This window comes from Monodon monoceros, unplaced genomic scaffold (assembly GCF_005190385.1).
Source record: "Monodon monoceros isolate NGI ecotype Baffin Bay Population unplaced genomic scaffold, NGI_Narwhal_1 Super_Scaffold_20, whole genome shotgun sequence".
Lineage (NCBI taxonomy): Eukaryota > Metazoa > Chordata > Mammalia > Artiodactyla > Monodontidae > Monodon > Monodon monoceros.
In genome coordinates this window covers 66,910,842-66,936,902 of record NW_021703777.1, presented here as the reverse complement: position 1 = coordinate 66,936,902, position 26,061 = coordinate 66,910,842, and the positions used below count along the sequence as shown (strand labels likewise).

The 26,061-nt window shown below is 37.6% G+C and overlaps 1 protein-coding gene across 2 annotated transcripts in view; it reads left to right on the top strand.

Annotated features, from left to right (window-relative positions):
* The window catches only part of ATP10D (ATPase phospholipid transporting 10D (putative)), a 116,443-nt gene that overhangs the window by 52,837 nt on the left and 37,545 nt on the right, over positions 1 to 26,061 (top strand). For both annotated transcript variants that reach the window (XM_029234748.1, XM_029234749.1), the window contains exons 4-10: positions 246 to 450; positions 1,601 to 1,686; positions 8,072 to 8,178; positions 8,469 to 8,600; positions 9,006 to 9,133; positions 9,254 to 9,506; positions 20,982 to 21,214. In XM_029234748.1, the coding sequence (XP_029090581.1) occupies positions 246 to 450; positions 1,601 to 1,686; positions 8,072 to 8,178; positions 8,469 to 8,600; positions 9,006 to 9,133; positions 9,254 to 9,506; positions 20,982 to 21,214 (1,144 nt within the window). The remainder of the gene's footprint in view (positions 1 to 245; positions 451 to 1,600; positions 1,687 to 8,071; positions 8,179 to 8,468; positions 8,601 to 9,005; positions 9,134 to 9,253; positions 9,507 to 20,981; positions 21,215 to 26,061) is intronic.

Below are 26,061 nucleotides of genomic sequence, written 5' to 3'. Positions count from 1 at the left end.
GTAGTTGTTCAAAATCTCACAGGAAAAGAGAATTGATGCTTTGGCAGCTTAGTAACTAAATTTTCAGGTGAAGCAAGTTGTGGAATTTAAGTTTTACCAATTCTCTGGCTTCCCCTTTTAGCATTTAAAAGATTAAAATTCACCCTAACACTTTAAATTATATACTAAAATTAAAAAAAAAAACTATTATGTGTGTTTTTGGCTTGAGATTCTTTTTAAACTTTTTTTTTTTTTTTCTATTTTAGGAAAGAGAAAAAATATGTCGACAGATGCTGGAAAGATGTTACTGTTGGGGACTTTATTCGCCTTTCCTGTAACGAGGTTATTCCTGCAGATATGGTTTTACTCTTTTCCACTGATCCAGATGGAATCTGTCACATTGAGACTTCCGGTCTTGATGGAGAGAGCAATTTAAAACAGAGGCAGGTGGTTCGGGGATACACAGAGCAGGTAAATGATGTGTTCTCCATTGGTGACATAAACGTTTTCTTTTCGGAAGATGTCTGAGCTCATTTTCACATGTACAGATAAAGAGACTTTTTAAACTCATTTTTACCTTTACAAAATGGAATTCTAGAGAGCTTAATCCAGTTCCAGATATCAGTAGAGGTGTGCTATATTTTATAGATAATAGGATTTAATGACTTCAGAGTTCAGATGTTTCAGTCTGACAATCATATATTTCTGGGAATTGAGTTTAAGAAACCCAACAAATTTTGCAATTTGGAAAATTCTTTTGCAATAGAAACAATCAACTTCTAACTTACTTTTCTTAAACTTAGATTTTTATATGTTATGTCTGATTGAAGCTGGAGATATCAATCGGTCATTGTTCCTAAAATCTGTAATTACTTATATACCAAGGCCTTTTAAGAAATTTGTAACTTTTCATGCCACAGAGCTCTGACCCTTCACCATGCTGTGGTGAGGTAAACAAGACCTTTGAAGTTATATTAACACGAGTTTGAATGAATCCCAGCTCTGCCGTTTAATTACTATGTTACCTAACCACTTTATGCCTCAGTTTCTTTATCTTAAAATGAAAATGATGATATTTGATCTATTAGAGAATTTTGTGACATATTGATATTTAGCATATTTTAATTTTTTAAATAAAGTTTACTGAGATCAAATGCATACGTGCTCAGAGTACTCATATGTATACATATGTGTATATATGTATAAATACACACGTAATCTCAGAAGCTACATATATGGTTAAAGAACAACAACAAAAGTATTTTCAGCTTTTCAGTGTCTTCCAGATAAAAGAGTGTGCCCTGTAGGAGGAGAAGCTCTCTCCTGCAGGGAGTCCTGCATGGATTCCAGTATATGATTCAGACATTCCCATCACCTGAAGATATTTATTGATACTCTGGGACCATTCTGATCTCATTTATTCATTTATAATTATGCCTATACTTTCCTTCATTTGGGCAACTTGTGACAAATTTTGTGACAAGCATGCCTTCGTTTTATCTTAACAATTGGTGAAAGGATAAACACTTAAATCTCAAGATTTAACCTTGAATTTTTGTTTGGTGATTGTAAAAAATAAATAAATAATAAATAAATAAATAAATAAATAAATATTTTTTAGGACTCTGAAGTTGATCCTGAGAAATTCTCCAGTAGGATAGAATGTGAAAGTCCAAACAATGACCTCAACAGATTCCGAGGCTTCCTGTGAGTGATACATGACTTACCTTTGTGGGGGTGAGTGGGATTGTATGTTGCAATTATGCTTAACTCAAAAAAACTTTTGTGTACTTATACCAAGTTAAATCACTAAAGGCTGTAAGTTAAGCCACCTATAAATTTGGCTTATTTTAATTATTTGATATTTACCTATGTATATTTTTAAAACAAAAAAACCTTGTTCTTAAAATAATCCTAGACTCTCTTTCAGTGGTATGTGAATGACTTAACATGAGCTCCATGTTAAGCCCAAGACATGTTAGTTATTGGGAAGGAAGTGTTTGGACAGACAGGGCAGCTTAAGTGACATGATAGGCTGATGGTGTCCTCCTATCCTATTAGAATTAGAGTAGGTGGACAATTCAGTTGGTAAAGTTAGCCAATGATTTTGAAACACATCTAAGAAAAAGTATGGGAATCCACAACAGTGTTCATTCTGGAGGCTTCCTGTGGCATCTACATCCCTTTCCAGGGGCATGTGGAATTTAGGGTCTTATCTGATTCAGGCTGGCTTGTGCCACTTAAGTGCTTTATTTTTTGAGCCAAGTTACTTTTTTTATCCTTCCTTATTTTTAAGAGGAGTTAGTTAGACCTACTTCATAGTGGTGATCTTGTGAGGAAATGGCAGAGAAGAAAAAAGTTCCTAAATCATTTTTTGATACCATTACCCTGATACTGAAAGAATACCGAGACATTTAAGGGAAGATTAATATCCCTCATGAACATAGATGCAAAAAAATTTACACAAATTATAGCAAATCAAACCCAACAATATATAAAAAGGTTAATACATAATGACTCAGTAGGTCTTATACCAGAAATGCAAGATTGGCTTAACATTAGAAGATCAAACAATGTAATTCACCATATTAACAAACGATAATTAACAAGTGAAAAAGAAAAACCAGGTGACCATCTCATGGATATAGAAAAAGCATTTGACAAAATGTAACTTCCGCTTTTGCAAACTGGAAATAGAAGGGAACTTTCTCAACCTGATGAAAGGCATCTATAAAAACCATACAGCTAGGATCAGACTTAATAGTGAAAGACTAAGTAAGCATTTTTCCCCTAAGATCAGGAACAAGACATGGATATTGTCTCTCACCACTTTTATTCAAGATTGTACTGGAGAGCCTAGCTAATGTAAAGAAAATGAAATAAAAGCATCAAGTAATAAAGAAGTAAAACTGTCTTTTATTCATAGATGGTATGATGGTCTTTGTAGAAAACCTGATGAAATCTACAAAAAAAGCTACTAGAATTAATAACTGAGTTTAGCAATGTTGTAGGAAACAAGATCAATATACAAAAATTAATTGTATTTCTATACACTAGCAATGAACAATCAGATACGGAAACTTTAAAAATCAATTTATGATAGCATCAGAAAAATTGAAATACTTAAGAATAAATCTGACAAAAGATATGAAAGACCTGCATACTGAAAATCACTGAACACTGTTGGGTTAAACTAAAGATGTAACTAAATGGAGAGACATACGTTGTTCATGTGTTGAAAGACTCAATATTGTTAGGACATCAATTTTTTTCGCAAATTGATCTGTAGATTCAGTGTAATCCCAATTGAAATCCCAGCAAGGTTTTACTTTTTATTTTGTTTTAGAAATTGGCAAGTTTATTCTAAAAATTTGTGTGGAGATAGAAAGAACCATTTAACTAAAACAACTTCGAAAAAGAACAGATTTGGAGGGCTAATACCACCAGATTTTGTTTTTGGCATATAGACCAATAGGTCAGTGGAAGAGGTTAGAGTCCAGAAATTGATCCAGGCATTAATGGGCAACTGGATTTTGACAAAGATGCAAAGGCAGTTTAGTGGAGAAAGGTTAGTTGTTTCAACAAATGATGCTGCAACAATTATACATCTATACTTTAAAAAAACACTTCAACTTAGACCTCTTGCCACTTAAAAAGATTAACTAAAACTGGATCCTGTACTTACTTAAATGTAAACGTGAAATTGTAAAATTCCTAAAAGAAAACATAGGGGAAATCTTTGGTATCTTGTATTAGCCAAAGATTTCTTAGATATAACACCAAAAGCACAATCCATAAAAGGACAAAAATAATTAAATAAAATAACTTCATCAAAATTAGAAACTTATTCTCTTCAAATGACACTGCTAAGCAAATGAAAACGTAAGTCACAGACTGGAAGAAAATATTTGCAATGCATGTTTCTCATATAGGACTTGTATTCAGAATAGAGAAAGACATCTCAAAACTCAGTAATAAGTAAACAATACAGTTTTTTAAATGATCAAAAAAATTGAACAGACACTCCATCAAAGAAGATACATGGATGACAAATATCTGTGTGAAAAGATGCAAATTAAAACCACAGAGCTACAACTGCTAAATTAAAAGAACTGACTATACCAACTTTTCACAAGGATGTAGAGAAACTGGAACTCTCATGTACTGCTGGTAGGAGTGGAAATGGCTACAGCCACTTTAGCAAATAGTTTGGAAACTTCCTAAAAAGTTAAATTCACACCTACCGTGTGATCTGGTTTTTCCACTCCTAAGAAGTTACCCAAGAGAAAACATTTATCCAACATATATCCATATACCCAAGAGAAAACATTTATCTATATACTAACCTGTACACAGACATTCAAAACAGCTTTATTGGTAATAGCCCCAATTAGAAACAACCCAAATGTCCATCAACAGGTAAATAGGTAAAACAAATGGTATATCCATACAATGAATGCTACCCTGCAGCAAAAAGAATTCACTAGTGGTACATGGAACAACATGGATGCATCTCAAAATAACGTTGAGTGAAAGAATCCAGACAAAAAAGAATATATACTATATGATTTGATTTATATAGTCTCTCAAAAAAGAAAGCTAATTTATAGTGATAGAAAGCAGATTAGTGGGTGCCTGGGAGGGGGAATGTAGGAAGGAAAGATTGCAGAAAGACGTAAGGAAACTTTGGGGAATAATGGATATGTTCATTTTCCTGATTGTAGCGATGGTTTCACAGGGGAAACGTCAAAACATCAAGTTTTACACTTTAAATATGTACAGTATATGTATTATGATTTTTATTAGTTATTCCTCAGTCAAGTTGTTTAAAATGTTAGAGTCATCGTGGAAGGAAGTTTAGAACATCGCGGTAGCATCTTTAAGTAGCACCTGATCCAGACAGGTGTTTGGGCAGGCACAGGAAGCTATGCAATGGGAAAAGGGAATAGGCTTGGTCCAGGTAAAGAGGTAATGCTAGAATTAAATAATCATGAATGAGAAGATACCAGGGAGGCAACTAAATGCAAAGAAAGGCTGACATTCCAGGTTAAGGGAGCAACACAGGTAATGGTGTAGGGGCCTGAGACCACAGTGCATTTGTGGAGTCATAAGTGGTTTAAGTGTGTTTGGAGGGTAGGTGAGCAATATAATAGATCATAAAGAGGCGAGATGATAAAGGGACGTTAGCAGATGTTCCTGTCATCAGAAACGTGCTCATAAGCCATCTCTTAGTATGAGCCATTTTCTAGTATTATTTTCTCCAGCTGCTGACTATTTACAGAATTTCCTCTTGTAAATGTCAGATTTAAGGGCTGACATTTTTTGACCTGGACCTCAGGTGCTGAGGTTTGTACAGCCTCTTACTGGGAACGCTGACTCCCCTGACAAGGTCAGTCTTGCTTCTGGCACATTTCTAGACAGGAAAGAATAGGAACTTTAGTCTTTCACTGTGTGGTTTAGAATATAGAACTCTGCATAGAATCTGACTCAGAGCCTATATATTTAGTAGCGTCAGCCCAGGACGATACAGTAATTTTTTGTGAAATTCTTTTTATCTGCTAAACTAGCTCCTTATCCTTTTCCTGCTGTGTAGCCTATTTCCTAAAATCAACAAAAATTGAGATGTTCAAGCTCATTCTCTGTATGAATGATGGCTTCTCTGGTCTTCTTACTCTCAGGTAGCACTGACTTCTTCCCTATTTGTGCCCACATTGTATGCTGAATATCAGATTTCTATAATAACACCTATAATATTTTTATTACTTACATATTTCTATATCAGTCACTTCCTGTTAGACCACAGGAGGCAAGACTGTGTAAGTTTGCTTTTCTATCCTCAGCATCTGGGTGGGTGTGCTGGGCGCATGGTAGATATTACATAGGCTCTTGAATGGATGAGAGCTCTATGTGGACAGTCAGTGTCTCACATGGAATCTGAAAGTCCCATGCTGTAATTGCCAAATACACACCCATCAAGTGCAGGACATGTTTAGAGTTTGGAGCAGGTGCAGTCAAGATAGAAGTTGGGCTTTGATGTAATGATGGTAACCTAGAGTGATGTAATGGTGAAAACTAAGGATCCCAGGGGAAAAAATCTTAATACACTAAGGAACTTTGGAACTGGTTCTTTTGTATATTATATCTGTTCTGTAAAGGTTCTAGGGATAACAACCGCTATATTCATGAGGAACCAAATCAAGACTGGGATGCATGCCTGGGAATGCTACATAGAAATGTGAATGTTGGGATTTAATTTCCTCATCTGTAAATCCAGAAAACAGAATTAGGTTAAACCCAAGGACACTGCTAGTTCTGACCATGACCCTATGGTTTGCTCTTTGTGCATAAACCCATATAAATGAAGGAATGTAAGCACACACCTCTTAGAGTGTTTTACAAATTAGAGGAGTGAAATGACAAATCTATTTTCCTCCTTTGTGGTAGGAAACCTTTTTTGAAGAGCTTTTCTTTTCCTTGTAATCCAGATAGCACGGGTAGCAGATACAATGACAATCTTCCTATACTTAATAAAGAAGAAACGACTTATAGACTGAAGTGTATTGCTTAAAGAACAAACTAACTTTAATGCTGAAATTAAGAATGCATTTTCACAAAATAGGTGAAATACGTTGTATTTTGCTTATTTTAAAAAATTTTCCAATGAGTTTGCTCTGTATTTTTGCCACTATAGTAATTTCATCAAGTAATTACTTTGATAATTTTAAAACTGTTTTACAGAAGATTTCAAACATGCAAAATTAGGAAGAAAAGTGTAATGAACACCCATGAGCCCTCACCCAGTTTTAACTATTTCATAATTTTGCCAACTTTGTTTCAAATATCCTTCCACTTCCTTCCCTGCACCTACATCACATCATTTCAATGTCAATACTTCACTATGAATATACAGCAGAAAAAAACTTAAAAAAAAATACCCATAACATCATTATCACATTTAACTAAATTCAGAACAATTTCTTGACAGCATCTAATACCTAATCTTTGTTCAAATTTCTCCAATTATCTCAAAAAAAATTTTAGAGTCAATATATTCTAACCAGGATCAAAACAAAGGTCTACACATTGCATTTGGTTGATATGTCTCTAAATTTCCCCTCCGAAGAAATGGGGTCATTTAGCTTGTAGAATTTACCACATTCTAGATTGAGCTGATTGCGTCCTTCCTGAGGGTGGAGTCCCTCTACCACTCCTTTTGCTCCCTGCTCCTCATTCTACTCATTTGTTGAATAGACCAGGTCATTTTGCCCATAGAGCTTACCACTGCAGATTTGGTAGCTTTGGCTGACTGCATCCTTGCATTGGTGGTTAACATGTTTCTCTGGCCTTATTTCCTGAAAACTGTCCAGAGGCACTTTCAGAATCTGATGAAAGAAATTCTCTCCCTAGAAAATGACAAATGTATATAGACACACACAGGGGAATATTGCATACAGTTTCAAAGGTTTCACAGTTCCCCTGATGCCACAGACCCAAGTTTGATTTGCCCTCTTAGAGGCTTGATTAGGTTCCGAGGGAGATGAGCAATTTCTGTCCTCGAACTTCTGGAGGCTGGAGGCCTGTGATGTCCCCTTGTCCCGTTGGTAGTTATGTTAAGATTGGTGTTGTCAGCCTTATCCTTTCATTATAAAGTTCCCCACCAGCCTTCCACCTAATGATTTTAGCCACTGGCTATCACTGCCTAAGAGTAATCCTTGATTTCACCAGGGTCAAAAATGGTAATTTTCTAATTCCATCAAGACCTTTTCCCTCATCAGCTATTAAGTTACCCCCAAATACAATTTCTACTAGAGGAAATAGTTTCCTTAGTTGGAATATTTTCTAATTTTTGTAGCATCAATACTGGAAGTTGACAATGAATGGTAGAAAGCAGTGTTAGAAACCTGTTGTGTTTTTTTTCCCCCAGCCAAGGTGGGTAACTGAAATAACAAAAGCAAGTGCATCAGAGATTTGAATCTTTTCCTGTGAACTGCCTAACTTCATACTGTAATCAAGAATATTCAAAAATCATTTTTATTTTTGCATGCCCATTTTTGCTGTTTAAAAATAAACTTATATGCTATCTTTCTTATAGAGAACACTCCAACAGAGAACGTGTGGGTCTCAGTAAAGAGAATTTATTACTTAGAGGATGCACCATTAGAAACACAGAGGCTGTCATGGGCATTGTGGTTTATGCAGGTTGGTTATGCTTCTGACTTTTCACAATCGTCTCCTCTGTGCTTTTCTGCAAGTTAACATTTTCCATTTACTCAAAATGTAATCTCTAGAAGCAGAAAGGAAATTTTGTCTTGATAACCTTAATCATTGGTCTCTGTTTTTCTAAAGAGATCACAAAAAGAAGCTAAATTAACAAAGTATATTGCATAACTACTTTTCATTAAATTGTCTGCCAGCGAGATATAAAAATATGATATTTGTTACCTGGCTTTAGTTTGCACATTTTCTCACATACTGTGTTACCCATGTAGGCCATGAAACCAAAGCAATGCTGAACAACAGCGGACCAAGGTATAAACGCAGCAACTTAGAAAGAAGAGCAAATACAGATGTCCTCTGCTGTGTCCTACTGTTGATTATAATGTGTTTAACTGGTGCATTGGGTAGGTAGAATTTGATTATTTGCTGACATCTTTTCAGCAAGATATTTATTTAAAAGTATTTTCAAAATGAAATTTATGAAAAAGTTTGACTTTTGTAAGGGAGGTTTTATTTGCCAATAATTGCTTTATTCACATCTTTATCTCTCTCATTCTCTAACCTGAAAAGCATTAATATTGATTATATCCGTACACATGGCCACAGTACTAAAGTGATGTGGGAAGAGATGTAAGGAGTGAGAGAGACAGAGACAGGAAAATGTGTACCGTTTGAATTTGAATTTGTTTCTTAAACGGTTGGTGTTCAACCAAAACCAATACTCTTATCTCTCTTTCTTTAGGAATAAAGTTCTATATTTCTATAATATATACATAGCATCCTTTTGATGTCTGTACATTTTTTGAAAGGTCATGGAATCTGGTTGAGCAGATATGAAAACATACCCTTTTTTAACATCCCTGAGCCTGATGGACATGTCATATCACCAGTGTTGGGAGGATTCTATATGTTTTGGACCATGATCATTTTGTTACAGGTAATTTCTATTGTACTCATCATAGAATATTAAGATCTTTGCTACTTATCCAGCACTATATGGTTTTTCATCCCTTCTTTTCCACCTTTAACATTTTTAAAATTGTTTTGCTCTTCTTAGGTTTTGATTCCCATTTCTCTCTATGTTTCCATTGAAATTGTGAAGCTTGGACAAATATATTTTATTCAAAGCGATGTGGATTTCTACAATGAGAAAATGGATTCTACTGTTCAGTGCCGAGCCCTGAACATCACAGAGGATCTTGGACAGATTCAGTACCTCTTTTCTGATAAAACAGGAACCCTGACTGAGAATAAGATGGTTTTTCGAAGATGTAGTGTGGCAGGCTTTGATTACTGCCATGAAGAAAATGGTGAGTGTTGGGTTTCTATGAAAACCAGCCTTAAGATTGGTCGTTTTTGCACCCACTTAATGACTTGGTAATTCTGGCACAGAAGTGCTATACTTAATCATTGAGTACTTAACTCCTCTAAATACGCATTGTTTCATTGTTGTCCCTTTAAAAGTTAGGTCAGAAGTTAGTAAGTCAGGAGTTAGTGGGTCAAAGTCAAAGATTCTACTTCCATGGTTTCTTTTCTTTCCTTTTTTTTTTTTGCCATGGTTTCTCTAAACGGAAAGTAAATTACCAGTAGTCGTAGAAGGTTGGGGGTTGGATTTGGTGACAATGAATATTGCATTATAGATATTTTTGAGAATCTAATGAAACTATGGACCATCTCCCTGAAAAATATTTTGAAAATAATTCCAAAGGGACAACAGTTTCCCCAGACCCCATCATTCAGCCCATAGGTATTCATTGGTCGTTGGCTGAGAATACCTAGTTTAAGAAGAAATAAGATGAACTGAACTTCTGAGGCTAAGGAAGTAAATATATAAATTGTAAGTTTCCTTTAAAGAATTGATCTTCATTAATTTTGTTATTTATAAGAGTAAGTGTACTCCTATGGAAGTAATTATGAGAAATGTCCAAAACAAATTGACCTAGAAGTTAACCACCATCAGTCACTTGGTGAATATATAACCATCCATTTCTTTATGCATATTCCTGTATATGTGAAAATATATATTTGCACATTTCCCCTTTTATAAGTTATTATATGTCATAATAATGCTTTGCAGTTTGCTTTTTTTATTCCTCATTATCTCGTGGACCTTTTTCCAAGTCAGTTCATGACTTAACGTTAAGTACATGGTATTGCATTATATGTGGTCAAACTTAGTTTGCTTTTATAACAGTACTTGCAATTAACATTCCTTATTCATTCAACAGATATTTTGTGAGCTCCTAATATGTGGCATGAGTCCCTGATCTCATGTAGCTTAGCGTTTAAGGCAAGAGACAGACAAGATTAAAAATTATGATTAAAAATTATGATATACAAAATAAAATTCATCATGCAATATGCATTTCTCTACATACATATTTGTGCAATTATTTTTATAAGATACATGTCTAGCAACTGGATCCAGAGGTTTGCACATATAAAATTTTTATAGATCCTACAAAATTTATCTATAAAATATTGTGCTAATTTATGTTCTCACAACCCAGAAAAATAACACCTATTTTTCACACCCAGCCATAATGGGATGAACTTATTCTTTTTAATTTGTGAGTTTTGTAGTCATAGTTAGCACTTCATTGTCTTAATTTTTCTTTGATTAGTAATGAGATGTTTAACTGTTTAACTTTTTGTATGTTTCTGGCCATTTGAATATCCTTGTTAGAGTGATCATGTCTTCCTATTTAACAAATGAGCTTTTCTTATTCTTAGTAATCTGTAGGAGGGTTTTATCTATTAAGGCAGGGCTGATGTTCAGCTTGTATACCCCAGTCTAGGTTGTCTGTGGCCCATGTCTATTTTCATTTGTGCACTTGTATTGAACCAGTTAAATAATTTGAGTATCAACCTTGATATTATCCTTTTCTTCTGTAGGTGGCAAATATTAATACTTTCTTGGTTCATCATTTATCACTGTATTAGTTTTCTGTTGCCACATAACAAATTACTACAAATTTGATAACAAATTACTACAAATTTGATGGCTTCAAATAACACAAACATACTGTCTCACAGCTTCTGTGGGTCAGGAGTCTGGGTGCACATAGTTACGTCCTCTCTGAGTCTCTCACCTGGCTGAAATACAGGTTTTGGCTGGAGCTATGATCTTATCTGCGACCCAGGGTCCTCGTTTTGGTTTCCTGGTTTTAGAGTTGTCAGTGTCTTGAGGTTGTAGGACTAAGGCCCCTGCTTCCTTGCTGGCTGTCAGCTTAGAGCCATTCTTAGCTCATAGAGGTGGCCTACCATCCCTTTGCCATGTGGCCTCTCCACAGCATGGCAGTTCACTTCTTCAAGGCTACCAGCCGAACCTCTAGCTTTGAGTCTCTGACTTCAGGTAAGTTGTGGCACCTCTTTTTACCTGATGAGGTCAAGCTACCTAGGATAGGCTTCTTTTATATTAACTCAGATTCAACTGGCTAGACACTTGATTATATCTGCCAAATCCTCTGACCTTTGTCAGGTAACATAATTTAATCATAGAAGTGAGATGCTATCCTACAGGGTGTGTACATGGGGGTGGGGTAGGAATCTTGGGGCCATCTTAGAATTCTGTCTACCACAGCCTCTTAACTTTGCTTAGGGTGTCACTTCTTGTGAGAAGTTTTATATTTTTATGAAATCAGTCTTATCAATTATTATGTCTATTATTAAGACTATAGATATTATGATTTCTGCCAGTAGTGTTCAACTTAGACATCCACCTGCCCAAAATTTTAAAAATATACTATATTTCCTCTTAGGTAAATATATTTTAAGCCAGCTTTTGTTGTTACTTGTGTGTATGAAGAATAAAACATTGAGTATCATATAATCACTATACAATGTGAAAAATAGCTAATCATACTGGATATGATATTCTGCATTGTTCCATATTTTTTATTGCATTTTTATTACAAAAGCAATATTTTAGAAAATTTCAGGCCAAAAAAGGAAAATTTTAAAGCCATCAGTAACTCCCACCAGAACAGAAGCAAGAAGAACTACAGTCCTGTAGCCTGCAGAAAGAAAACCACATTCACAGAAAGATGGACAAAATGAAAAGGCAGAGGACTATGTCCCAGATGAAGGAACAAGGTAAAACCCCAGGAAAACAACTAAATGAAGTGGAGATAGGCAACCTTCCAGAAAAAGAATTCAGAATAATGATAGTGAAGATGATCCAGGACCTTGGAAAAAGAATGGAGGCAAAGATCGAGAAGATGCAAGAAATGTTTAACAAAGACCTAGAAGAATTAAAGAACAAACGAGATGAACAACACAATGACTGAAATGAAAAATACACTAGAAGGAATCAGTAGCAGAATAACTGAGGCAGAAGAACGGATAAGTGACCTGGAGGACAGAATGGTGGAAATCTCTGCCGTGGAACAGAAGAAAAAAGAATGAAAAGAAATGAAGACAGCCTAAGAGACCTCTGGGACAACATTAAATGCACCAACATTCGCATTATAGGGGTCCCAGAAGGAGAAGAGAGAGAGAAAGGACCAGAGAAAATATTTGAAGAGAATATAGTCAAAAACTTCCCTAACATGGGAAAGGAAATAGCCACCCAAGTCCAGGAAGTGCAGAGAGTCCCAGGCAGGATAAACCAAAGGAGAAACACGCCAAGACACGTAGTAATCAAATTGACAAAAACTAAAGACAAAAATTATTAAAAAGCAGCAAGGGAAAAATGACAACATACGAGGGAACTCCCATAAGGTTAACGACTGATTTCTCAGCAGAAACCCTGCAAGCCAGAAGGAAGTGGAACGATATATTTAAAGTGATGAAAGGGAAGAACCTACAACAATACTACCCTTGCTGGGTAGATCCAGCAAGGATCTCACTCAGATTTGACAGAGAAATCAAAAGCTTTACAAACAAGCAAAGAAGCTAAGAGAATTCAACACCAAAAAAACAGCTCTAAAACAAATGCTAAAAGAACTTCTCTAAGTGGGAAACACAAGAGAAGGAAAGGACGTACAAAAGCAAACACAAAACAATTAAGAAAATGGTAATAGGAACATACATATCAATAATTACCTTAAATGTGGATGGATTAAATGATCCAACCAAAAGACAGGCTGGCTGAATGGATACAAAAACAAGACGCGTATATATACTGTCTACAAGAGACCCACTTCAGACCTAGGGACACATACAGACTGAAAGTGAGGGGATGGAAAAAGATATTCCATTCAAATGGAAATCAAAGCTGGAGTAGCAATACCCCAACATTGGGGTCATGTACCCCAATGTTCATTGCAGCACTATTTACAATAGCCAGGACATGGAAGCAACCTAAATGTCCATTGACAGATGAATGGATAAAGAAGATGTGGTAGATATATGCAATGGAATATTACTCAGCCATGAAAAGGAACGAAATCGGGTCGTTTGTAGAGATGTGGATGGACCTAGAGACTGTCATATAGAGTGAAGTAAGTTAGAAAGAGGAAAACAAATATCGTATATTAACACATATATGTGGAATCTAGAAAAGTGGTACAGATGAACCAGTTTGCAAGGCAGAAATAGAGACACAGATGAAGAGAACAAATGTGTGGACACCAAGGAGGGAAAGCGGGGGGTAGGGGTGGTGGTGTGATGAATTGGGATTGACATGTATACACTAATATGTATAAAATAGATAACTAATAAGAACCTGCTGTATAGCAGAGAGAGCTCCACTTCTCTGTACAGTAGAAACTAACAGAACATTGTGAAGCAACTATACCCCAATTTAAAAAAAAAAAAAAAAACTCCCACCAAACTGATTGGACCTCTATTAACATTTTAGCACATTTCTTTTGAGTCTTTTTCCTGTGAACATTAATATATATGTTTTTTAAACAAAATAGCATTACAGTGTGCTTTGACTTGTATAACCATTTTTCTTAAGACTTCATCATGATTGCCTTTCCATTCTCTCCTTATTTTTCTAATGGTTATGCCATATTGCACTGTAATGATTGCCAAAATTTATGTAACTAACCAACCATTAGTTTAGGTTGTCAACAGTCATCTGCTGTGGCAAACAATGCTGCAGTGAACATCACTGTAGGTAAACCCCTCTGTCCATTTGTGAGATTATTATTTTCCAAGATTATCTGATTATAGATCCCTGTTTTTGAGAAGTATCTTACAGAAGTAATGTTTTACAAAATATATGGCGGGAAGCACTGCATTATTTTTTATATTTGTTGGGTTTTAAATTTTGTATTTGTAGCATCTAAGAGTGCTAATACCAGCCCTCTCCCACCCCTGTCCCTGAATATACACGCTCCTGCCCAGTGAGTACTTCTCTCTGTGGCCCCTCGTGCAGGGAAGATACTGAGTGACTGAGAATTAAATGCCATCCGGGCTGAACTGTAATTGATGAGATAACTGTTTGTGAGCCATGGAGTGTTACATACACCACCTCTATGAGGTGCTGACTCTGCCTCTGAACACTTCTCTACCACAGATACATCCAGAGCTCCTGGTCTCTTGTCAGTAATGGTTTTAAAACAAGTATATGTACACAAACACACAAGCACGTGCTCTCTCTCTGTCTCTGTCTGTCTGTCTCTCTCTAAATGCTGGTGTTAGTAATGATAGGGGCTAGTCTTCCCCACAATTTAACCCTGAGACATTATTTTCACTGAAATGAAACTTAGTTAAGCTTTCAGGATTTTTTGGCAAAAGAATTGACTAGGAGATATTTCCATTTAAAATGTTGCTGCTGGGAAATAACCCCTTACCCTTATGCTGTTGAACTAAACACATCTGATGACACCATTGTTTGTTTTAAAACCTTGTAACTTATAAATTTGGTCCATGAACTAAGCATCATCAACACCCAGGTGTGTATTAGAAATGCAGAGTCTCAAGCCCCTATTTAAAGCTTCAATTAAAATCTTCAGTTAACAATATCCCCACGTGATTTATATGTGTGTTAAACAGTTTTTAAACTCCTTTAAAAGATTACTGAAAGTTTTTTAATAATAAACTTTTCAGTTTAGAATGGTTTTAGGTTTACAGAAAGTTATAAAGATATTATTGAAAGTTCCAGTATGCTCCCTTGCCCAGTTTCCCTTGTCTTAACATCTTACATTAGTCTTAAGATACGTTTGTCATAAGTAATGAACCCATATTGATACTTCATTATTAACCGAAATCCATATTATATTGGGATTTCCTTAGTTTTTACCAAAGGTCTTTTTCTGTCCCAGGATCCCATCCAGGAAATCACGTAACAGTCATCATTTCGGTGCCTCTAGATTTGACAGTTTCTTAGCCATTCCTTTTTTTGGATGACCTTAAGAGTTCTGAGGGGCATTATTTAGGGGTTTTGTAGAATGTCCCTCTATTTGGGTGTGTCTACACAGTGCTTTTATGATGCAGTTTGTGCATCTGATGTACATGGTGGCATCATTTAGTAGTTTCCAAGAACAAGGATTTGGGGATCAAGCCTCCTGAGTCTGATTCCCATCTCCACTGCCTGCAAGCTGTGTGACCCTGGGCAATTTATATAATTTCTCTGGGCCACAATAAAAAGGATCAGTAATAGATCTACTTCATGGGGTGGTTAAGAGATAAGAGAAGATAAATCATGAAAAGGCACTTAGAGCATGGCACAGAATAAATTCTTTGTAAGTATTAGCTGCTAGTATTATCATAATTATTGTTGTCAAAATAAGAAATAGGCTTGTGTGTTGAGGAACTCATGGTCCAATGTGGGAGACGGGCACGGAAACATAATATCTTTTTAAGTGCTGTACGATTAAGGTCAGTGTTCTCTTTCCATATTGTTTTGATTTTCAGGCAGTCCGTTTTGGAGGTGGATTTGCACTGATCAAGGTTTGGGGCTTGGAGATACTGGACAAATTCCTGGAATGCTGGAAATGTGAGGAATTAGTTTAGGATGAAAGGTTTTGTGTCAAGGGTATGTGGATGATACAGTTGAAAGAAACTCAGCTGAATGTGCTGTTTACAAGCAGGTGAAAGTTGGAATGCTGGAAATGTTTGGGGGATTAGTTCATAGCAAAATGTTTGATTGAGGATATGCGGATGATATAGTTGAAAGAAGTTAATCTGAGTGTCCTGTACTGTTCACCCTTGCGTTTGGCCCTTTGGAGAGCACATTGAAACGTGTGGTAAATGTTTTGTTCCATAGTCTCATGCTCACTTCTTCCAGATATCAAAAAAATGTAAATTACAGGCTGTGAGCAGGTTAACTGGATATTTGAAGAGGGGAATTGGAAGAGAAGGGAAAGATTAAATAAGAGAGAAATAAAGTAGTCAGCGTAGTACCTAATGTAGTACCTACCTTGAGACAAAGGAAAGATTACAGACTTTGTATATTTTCTCTTACGAGCTGGAAAGCAAGAATTCTTTTGCCACTTTGAGGCATTCATGGAACTAACTAGAATCTACTTTACGAGACATAGTAAGTCTTGATCATTTGGATAGATTTTGTTTATCAGTATAATAATAAACCTCATACCCAATTTTTAAAAAATTTTTCAGAATCTAAAAGTATGGGTCTTAGTAGCTATGTTTTCTGAATCACATTGTAACTTTACTGATTTATTTCTCATAGCTTTCCACAAAATTATTAAAGATTGAGTTACTCCAGGTCTTTTTAAATTTCTCTCTTGCAGTTCTACTTATTGAGCAAGTTTGTCCTACAGTAACAGCTCAGCCATCTGGCCTTATACTAATTACACAGTTGCACCATGACTGGTTCCCTAATGATGGCTATGGGAAATTCCTAACGTATAGCCTTCAGGTTTATATATGTTGTGTAGCATTCTAATTAATTTTTCTTAAAATGCTATCACATCATCAGTAAATTTCTTTAGCTGCTCAAGGATTGATCAACATAGCACTATTGACATTGTGGGCTGGATGACTCTTTCTTATGGGGAGCTGTTTAAGATGTTTAGAAGCATCCTTGGCCTTTGCCCACATGCCAGTAGCACTTCTCCCCAAGATGTAACAACCGAATTGTGTACAAGCATTGCCAAATGTTCGCTAGGGGACAAATTCACCCCTTGTTGAGAATCACTGAGCTAACCGCTTGTGTACAAGTAACTGCTAAGGACATATAACACAATGGATACTTGTACTGACTCTGGAGTCACGAAAACCCAAATTCAAATTCTAACTCTACCCACCCAAACTGTTCACTGTTTTACTGCCAAGTGGAACAGCGATAGTTCCTAGTATGTACAATAGCATTATTTTAAAGATAAAAACAAAACATATAGAGATACAGTTATATATATAGTTGTTTATATAAAGAACCTAGCACAGCCCACACAATCAAAGGCAATGGTCCTGGCCAGGTGGCCAAGGATTATCAAAGTAAGCTAGAGGGGGCTTCCCTGGTGGCGCAGTGGTTGAGAGTCCGCCTGCCGATGCAGGGGACATGGGTTCGTGCCCCGGTCCGGGAAGATCCCACATGCCGTGGAGCGGCTTGGCCCGTGAGCCATGGCCGCTGAGCCTGCGCATCCGGAGCCTGTGCTCCGCAACGGGAGAGGCCACAGCAGTGAGAGGCCCACGTACCGCAAAAAAAAAAAAAAAAAAAAAAAATCAAAAAACAAAACAAACAAAAAAAAGTAAGCTAGAGGAAGTGTGAAAAAGGAAGGGAAAAAATAATAATAATAAAAAGTTAAAAAAAAATTAAAGGACCTAGCAAGGTTCTTGATGAAATGGAGATATTCAGTAAATGTTAACTCCCTACCCTGCAACTTTCCCTTGATGCTAAGGATATTATTCATATGTCTATTCATATATTTACTCATTATTCATTACTCATTCATTTACTCATTACTCATTATTTAAACTACAAAACATGTACTCATTGAAATCGAGCAGGGGATATTGACCATGTGAAATAATAAGGAATAATACATATTAACTTTTTGGGCTACATTTAGAAACAATATAGCATGAAGACTCATAGTGCTGGCTGTAGATTTTAATATAACTGGCTATAAGACTGATCTGTATCACTTTTGTGAGATGGGGAAAATTACTTAGTTTTGATTTCTTTATTTCTGAAATGAAGGTATTAAAAATATCTACCTCCGAGGGTGGTTATAGTGATTAAATGAGACAAATGCCTGACACATAGTAGCATTCAGTAGTACATGGAAATTATACAGTGGTACCAATGAGTGGTATGGGTGAGAGCCAATACAGTTACAGAGGTCTTCAGTGAGGAACTGGCATTTGAACCAAGCCTTTAAAGATGTGCAAGATTGATGTAAGTAGAAAGGAAGAGAATGGACATCCTGAGCAAAGGCACAGGTAAGAATGGAGAACCTCAGAATGTCTGGGACACAATAAGTGTATCTGTTTTTGAAGCTGAAATGTCATACAGGGAAATAGTCTGTACTTTTTAGGCAGAGAATATAATGAAACTTACCGAACTGCAGAACTGGAAAGGATCTTGAAGTCATTGAGTCCAGATTATTCATTCTTCTAATAAGAAAACAGAGGCCTAGAAAGAGCAAGTGATTTGCTGAAAAGCCACTTAGTCTTTGGAAGAGTTAGTTCTAGAACACAGAATCTTAGCCTTTCCTTGTCCTTAAAAAGTATAGACAAAAACTATTAAATAGGATATGCAAATGTTCTTTATTTTATAAATTAACTTGCCAAAAGCTATACTTTATTCAGTAGCTAGACTTAGCCTGAATACAGGCAACTAGCAATCCAAACAAGCACATATAACAAGACAGACAAGGCCCCTCCTCTCATAGAACTTATATCAGAGAAAATTGTCACAAATAAATTAATTTTTTAAAAAAATATATTAAATAGTGAAAAGTGCTATGCAGAAAATTATAATGGGGTGATATAGAATGAGCAGAAGGCTACTTTGGATGGTTGAGCAAGGCTTCTCTAAGGGGGATATCAGAGCCTAGATCTGAATGACATGATCTTTGAATTCAGGGGTAAAAGCCTTCTGGTCAGAGGGAGCAGCTAGTATAGGGGTCCTCAGACTGAAATGAGCTTGGCAATATTCAAAGTAAAGAAAGGCCAGTGAGGCTGGATTTAGTGCAGAAGAAGGAGCGGCAAGAAAGTTAGGTCAGGAGCTTCCCTGGTGGCGCAGTGGTTGAGAGTCCGCCTGCCGATGCAGGGGACGTGGGTTCGTGCCCCGGTCCTGTGCTCCGCAACGGGAGAGGCCACAGCAGTGAGAGGCCCGCGTGCCACACAAAAAAAAGAAAGGTCAGCCTAGGCCGGATCATTTTGAGTTAGGTACACCAGGATAAGAAGGTCAGATTTTATTCTAAGTGAACTGTGGAACCACTGGAAAGTTTTGTGCAGGGAGTGGTCTGATCTGCTTTATGTTTTAGAAGATCACTCTAGCTACTGTTTTAATGATGGTGGCTTGGATTACGGTAATGGAGGTGAAGAGAAGTTTAGATATTTGGGATATATTTTGGATGAATAATAGGCAGCTATTGGTGATGCTCTGAATGTGGGAGTGGGGGGCGGCGTAGGGAACAAAAATCAAGGAGAGTCTTCAATTTCTGGTGTTAACAGCTAGGTAGATATTTAGGTACCGTTTACAAAGATGAGAAAGACCAGAGAAAGAGTAATTGAGGCGGGGGTGGTGATTTGGAGGAAGAGAGGAAGCGGTCTACATTTACCATATACCAAATTTAAGATGTCCATTGTTTATTTATTCAACAAGTATTTATTGCGTATCTATCACCCCCTTCTCTGGGCTTTAGGAATATGAGATTAACAAAAAACAAAATTCCTTGCCCTTTTGGAGTTTATATTCTAATGGATGATTCAAAAAATTAAAAATAAGGTATATGATGTGTAGATGGTGCTAAGTGCTAGGGTAGGATATGTAACAAACAGTGTGGTTAGATCTGGGAAGGCTTCATTGACAAAGGGATACCTCCAAGTCTCCTTGAAGCTGTAAGGGGGTGAGCCATGCAGATATCTGCTGGAAGAGCCTCATGGACATCCAACTGGAAATGTCAAGTAGAGAGTTGGATGTCTGAGTCTAAATTCTAATTAGAGGTTAGAGTTGAAGGAATAGGTTTGGGGGTCTTGTGCACAGAGATGATATTTCAAAGGTGGGGGGGACCAGATGACATCACCAAGAAAGAGTATATAGGTAGTGAAGGTAAGGAGCTCCTGCAGCCATCCAGTATCTGAGGACTGAGGAGAAGAGGAGACAGCAGGAGAAACTAAGAAGTAGCCGCACTGAAGCAGGAGGAAAAACAGTATACGTGGTATCAAGAGAAACCGAAAGAGACATTTGAAAGGAGAGGACATTGGATATTGCTAAGAATTCAAAAAAGATATGAATAGATGCAGTCACTGGGTTTGGTAACATGGAGCTAGCTCATTGACAACCTTGACAAGAGCAGTGTCCGTGGAGAGATACAGAAAGCCATGAGACTAGTTGAGAGACTGTGAAAGTAAAAGAGGGGAGAGTTGTTAAGAGTGAAGCGCTTGAGAAGGGCATGCAGATCACAGTGAAGGGTTTGGTGTTTGAAACTTCATCCGTAGTAGTATGAGGGAGGGCAGAGAGTTTGGGTACAGATGCAGATAGGTTGGTAGATTTGACAATGGGGAGAGAAGGGAGTTCCTCTCTGCTTCTACTTTTCTCAATGATGTAAATCCATTCACTCAGTATTGGAGGAGTTTGGAGGCCAGGTTTAAAATGGGAGGAGATGGTGTGAAATAGCTGTTTAAGTAAGTGCCTGACACTCGATCTGCGAGAGTTTCCTCTCAGGGAATGACCCAGTGTGATTTTTATCCCTCAGCCAAGAGGCTAGAGTCCTATCAGGAAGCTGCCTCTGAAGATGACGATTCTGCTGACACTCCCAGTGGCTCCCTCAGCAATATGGCGAAACCAAGGGCCCCCAGCTGCAAGATGGTTGGCAGTGGACCTTTAGGAAGTATATCCTCAAATCATCTTACTGGGAGCTGTTTTGCTCTAGGAAGTGGAGCCAGTGAAGTCCCTCATTCCAGACAGGCTGCTTTCAGTAGCCCCATTGTAAGTGTGAATGCATGACGTGAATCTTGTCTGTCCACGGTTAATAATGAAAGAATATCCTTGTAATTATAATAGAGCCAAACGCTGTTGTCTTTTCTACCTGAGAGGAGACTGCATAAGTGCAGCTCTGTGTGACTGCCACACACTCACAATGTCCTAATTTTGGAGATAATTCAGTGTTGAGAGATAGTGTATCATTTCAGAAAAAACATAATGTTTCTGGTCAGGGTTGATAGCCCAGAGAAAGTAGCCTTGGTTTAAGGATCATGGCTCACTTTCAGAACCAGCAAAACGACCACAGAGGTATCTATAGACAGGTAAGTATATCTAACTGATAGGGAAATTCAAAAGCCTTTTGGTATCCTCCAAGGCCTTTTTATCGCTTTGCAGTCTTCCCCCAGATCCACCAAATCTGTGCTCTCTTCCCCATTCCTAGTCCTGAGAAGGTCATTTTCTAATATTTCTATATCTAGAGCTCAACAGGGTGTGTTCTTGAGTCCTGAGGGGAAAACATAGAAGAAGGACCATGTGGAAGATGGGAAAGAGGAAAAATACTCGTGTGAAAGAATTAGAAATCAAACGTTTTGCTATACTTAAAATTCTATAAAATTTCAACTGCCTTCCACATTTCATTAACTCTTGTGTTAATCAAGAGGAAGATTCCCCAGCTATGAGACTGGTAAGCAGTTGGTGACCTCTGAAATAGTTACATAACAAGAAAGAAACAGCTTTGGGGAAACTTCGTGTTTCTCCATTGAATTTATATAGAATTTCATAGTAGAGATATGATCTGAATAGACCCCAGGGATCTCATTCGTCCTGGAAAGGCCTTGAGGGGAATCTGGCTCTTTTCAAAGTTCCACCAAATGTACAATTTCAGCAACTAGGAAGATCGTTTCACTGCAATTCATCCTGTGCATTTCTGTGGCTCTAAGGATATCATACCTGTTACATTCTATCATTGCCATATGTCAAGCTATTCCAAACATCTGGACTTAATTTTTCTCCAACTTCTGAAAGAAAAAGGGTTGGGGGAGAATGCACACCACCTCTTCTCTGTACTGATTTTCAGGCTGTATCAGAAATAGGTATCTATTTTCTTCTATTTTATCAATTTTGCCCATTCCTCTGCTGATCTTTTTTTTTTGTTTTTTTTTTTTGTTTTTGCGGTACGCGGGCCACTCACTGCTGTGGCCTCTCCCGTTGTGGAGCACAGGCTCCGGACGCGCAGGCTCAGCGGCCATGGCTCACGGGCCTAGCCGCTCCGCGGCATGTGGGATCTTCCTGGACTGGGGCATGAACCCGTGTCCCCTGCATCGGTAGGCGGACTCTCAACCACTGCGCCACCAGGGAAGCCCTGCTGATCTTTTATTTCCCACCCACCTGAAGTTAACCACATAGTGACTCATGTTTGGTTGGAAGTCAAGGGTATTAGCAACCAGGTGGGACTGTGCCATGGTCTCCCTCGCGGTTTCCTGATTCAGCCTCCCTCTTCTTGGAACAAAGGACTGTCTCCTAGGTTAAAGTCATTATGGTTTTTGTACCATTTCTCATCTAAAACTTATTCTCCCCTCACTGCCTACCTCTGTCTACCAGATCTGATGAAATACTTCCTTCTTTAAATATCATTTCTCCTGAAGATTTCTCAGACTGTCTTTTCTCAGCTTCTAAGTTCTGTTTACACAGTCCCTCCTGCCCTTCAGCCCCTTAGTCCTCATGACATTGGCCTTATTTCTGCCTCTGACATAGACCTTGCTCCTTGAGAGCAAGGACTTAAATCATCTTGAATCCCTGGCATCTGAGGTCAGTGCCTTGCATGTCCACTCTCAATAAGGTATCGTGAAGGTGGTTATATGAAACTGCTCAACAGGCTCAGTCTTCCCACTCAGTTCATGTTTTCACTTGCCCTGTACTCCAATGCCGTGTGTCATGCTGATTATATAGGTGCTCTGGGATTGCTGTTCTGTTTTGTGTTTTCAGTACTACACCCTTACATATAGGATAAAGAGGTCTTCCTTGAATTATGAGACCATCTCTCACTCTTACTCTAGACAAGCCGATTCTATCCTTCTTGGAGACTAACGATTATTTTGAGAAAGCTATAGATCCTTTGACCTGAAAAATTAGCATCCGTAAAAACTGTGCATATGATTCTAAAAGTCCATCCATGGAGCCCAGGTTGGGAACACCAGCTTGAGAGCACACTGAGAGCTGTGATGTCCAGAAGTGGAAGGTCGGAAGATGGCGCCCTACATGGGGGAGGCAAGGTGAGAGTCAGAGAGTTGAGGACCTGAGGTCAGGGTGCTGGCCAAGGTGCGCCGGCTTTGGGAGTTAGAATGTCATTGAGGACTGTGAGTCCCGGGTTCATGTGACCTATTTTAGAAATAGAAACCTTAACTTTCTAAGTCAGTGTTTTTATGCTTCTTTAATCCTCTAGAAGTTTTCATTCAGCAAGCATGCTATTCATTCTACCTGGAGTGTTATCCTCTTAGATCTTTATATGTCTGTTTCCTTTTTTTTTTTTTCCACTGAGGTCTCAGCTCAGACGTCACCTCCTCAGTAAATCTTAGCTACCACGCAATCCAAAGTACATTCCATCCCTCCCACTCTTGTCTCAATCTAGAAGCAATTTACTTATATGTTTAGAGGTTAGTGCTTCCCCTACCTAGAATGTGAGTTCCACATACCCGGGATCCCATCTCTTCTGTGCACCCCTCTTTCCTTGAAGAGTGCCTGACACCATAGATCAACGATAAATGTTTATAAAAGGAGTGAATTAATTAATGGACTAATGGAAGACAATGGCATAATACTAGACCAGGGATATAAATGAGTAAAACATGCCCCCAGCCTTCAGCTTTGTTCTAGGTAGAGGAAGCAGACATATAAGTAAATAAAGATAACCCTGTATTAAAGATGCAGTAATGGTAGTTAATTCAGAGTATAGTGAGGGCACAAAGAAGGGAATGATCAGCTCTACAAGGGTGAGAAGATATCCAGAAAGGCTGCAAAAAAGAGATAAAATGTAACATGATTAGACTAATGAGTAGGGGGTTACACAGTAGAAAAGGAAGGAAAAGCACTTGGGGCAGACAGTGTGTAGCATGTGCAAAGGCTCAGAACCACAGAACTGGGGAGAACATCGTGTGGAGGAGGAGCTGTCCATGTGCAGTTATTGGCCTTTGTCTTTTTTCTTCAGGTCTGTGGTATTTAGGAATCTGAAGGAGAAGGCATTTGTGTCTATATTTAAAGTGAGGGTGGCAGTGGGAAATGAAATAAAGCCCTCAGGTACAGGTGGAGCTAGGTGGGGAGTAGGGCACAGTATTAGAGCTTGGTCAACTTGATCTCCCACGCGGAGTATCTTTGTCCATTATTAAACCGTGGACATTTTAGATTTCGCATAAACAATTAAAATGCATCTTAATCACTCAATTTTAAAACAAACTTAACATTCAGTATAGAGTAAGGCTACCCAAAAGCTTTGGCAGACACTATGAGATGGCAAAGAGAAGTCTTGGCCAACATTTGCTTGTTTAATTTGGATTTATATAGGGTGAAAAAAGAAAGAAAGAAAGAAAGGAGAGGGGGGAAGGGAGGGAGAGAGGAAGAAAGAAAGGTGAATGTGAAATCTGCAAGCTGGTAGGAAAGCATAATATGAATCATGGGGGTAAATCTAAAATTTCAAGTAGCCAGATGTTATCTAAAATGAGGACAAAGATGTTGGACTCCCACCATGAAATAGATAAGGCTTAGTTCAGTTATGGGAAGCTGTCCACACTGTGTTCTGTATTCCCTAATTAGGAGTACACATTTTCTCTGCATTAAAAAAATGTCTGTTTGAGGTCAAGTGGGAGGGGTTTATGTACTTGCTTTCTAAGGAGCAACATCTTTTCAATCTGTTTCTCCACCCCCTTCTTTATGGAATATAAAACCAGCAAGTGTCTGATAGTAATGTACAGCAATAACGTTTTATGGCTTATCCATGTACCAGTTACTGAGTTAGGGATCCAAAAATCTACAAGAAATGTTCAGTCATAAAAAAGAATGAAATAGTGCCATTTGCAGCAATGTGGATGGACGTAGAGATTATCATACTAAGTGAAGTAACTCAGAGAAAGATCACATGATATCACTTATATGTGGAATCTAAAAAAAAATGATACAAATGAATTTATTTACAAAACAAAAATAGACTCATAGACAGAAAACAAACTTATGGTTATGGAAGAAGAAAGGGGAGAAGGTTAAATTAGGAGTGTGGGATTAACAGATACAAACTACTATACATAGAATATATAAGCAACAAGGATTTACTGTATAGCACAGGGAACTATATTCAATATCTTATAATAACCTATAATGGAAAAGAATTTGAGAAAGAATAGATATAGATACAACCGAATCACTTTGCTGTACATCTGAAACATTGTAAATAAACTATTCTTCAATTTAAAAAAATGTACAGAAATCTATAAGATATGGTCCTTCCTTTAGAGGAACTTACACACCCTGTGGGGAGAGTACATATGCATGGAATCATTTAAAGCTGGATGGTTTGGGCCTGGTTCTTGGAGTAATCAGAGTTCAGAGAAGGTAGGATCTGTCCATCATAGAAAAAAAAGAGCAAAAGTCAATTTTGTAATAGAAGGTCTCCATGAGGAAAATTTGGATCTTAGGTAAAAACACCTGTGATATAATCTTACAGATAAGAATTGCATGTGATAACACTATACTTTCTCCTCAATTCAGCAACTAAATATCTTAGTCACTAGGGATTAACTTATTTTAGAGACAGCAACTAAAGTGGAAGAACATTCTGTTCCTGCAGTTTCATTTTGACATGTATC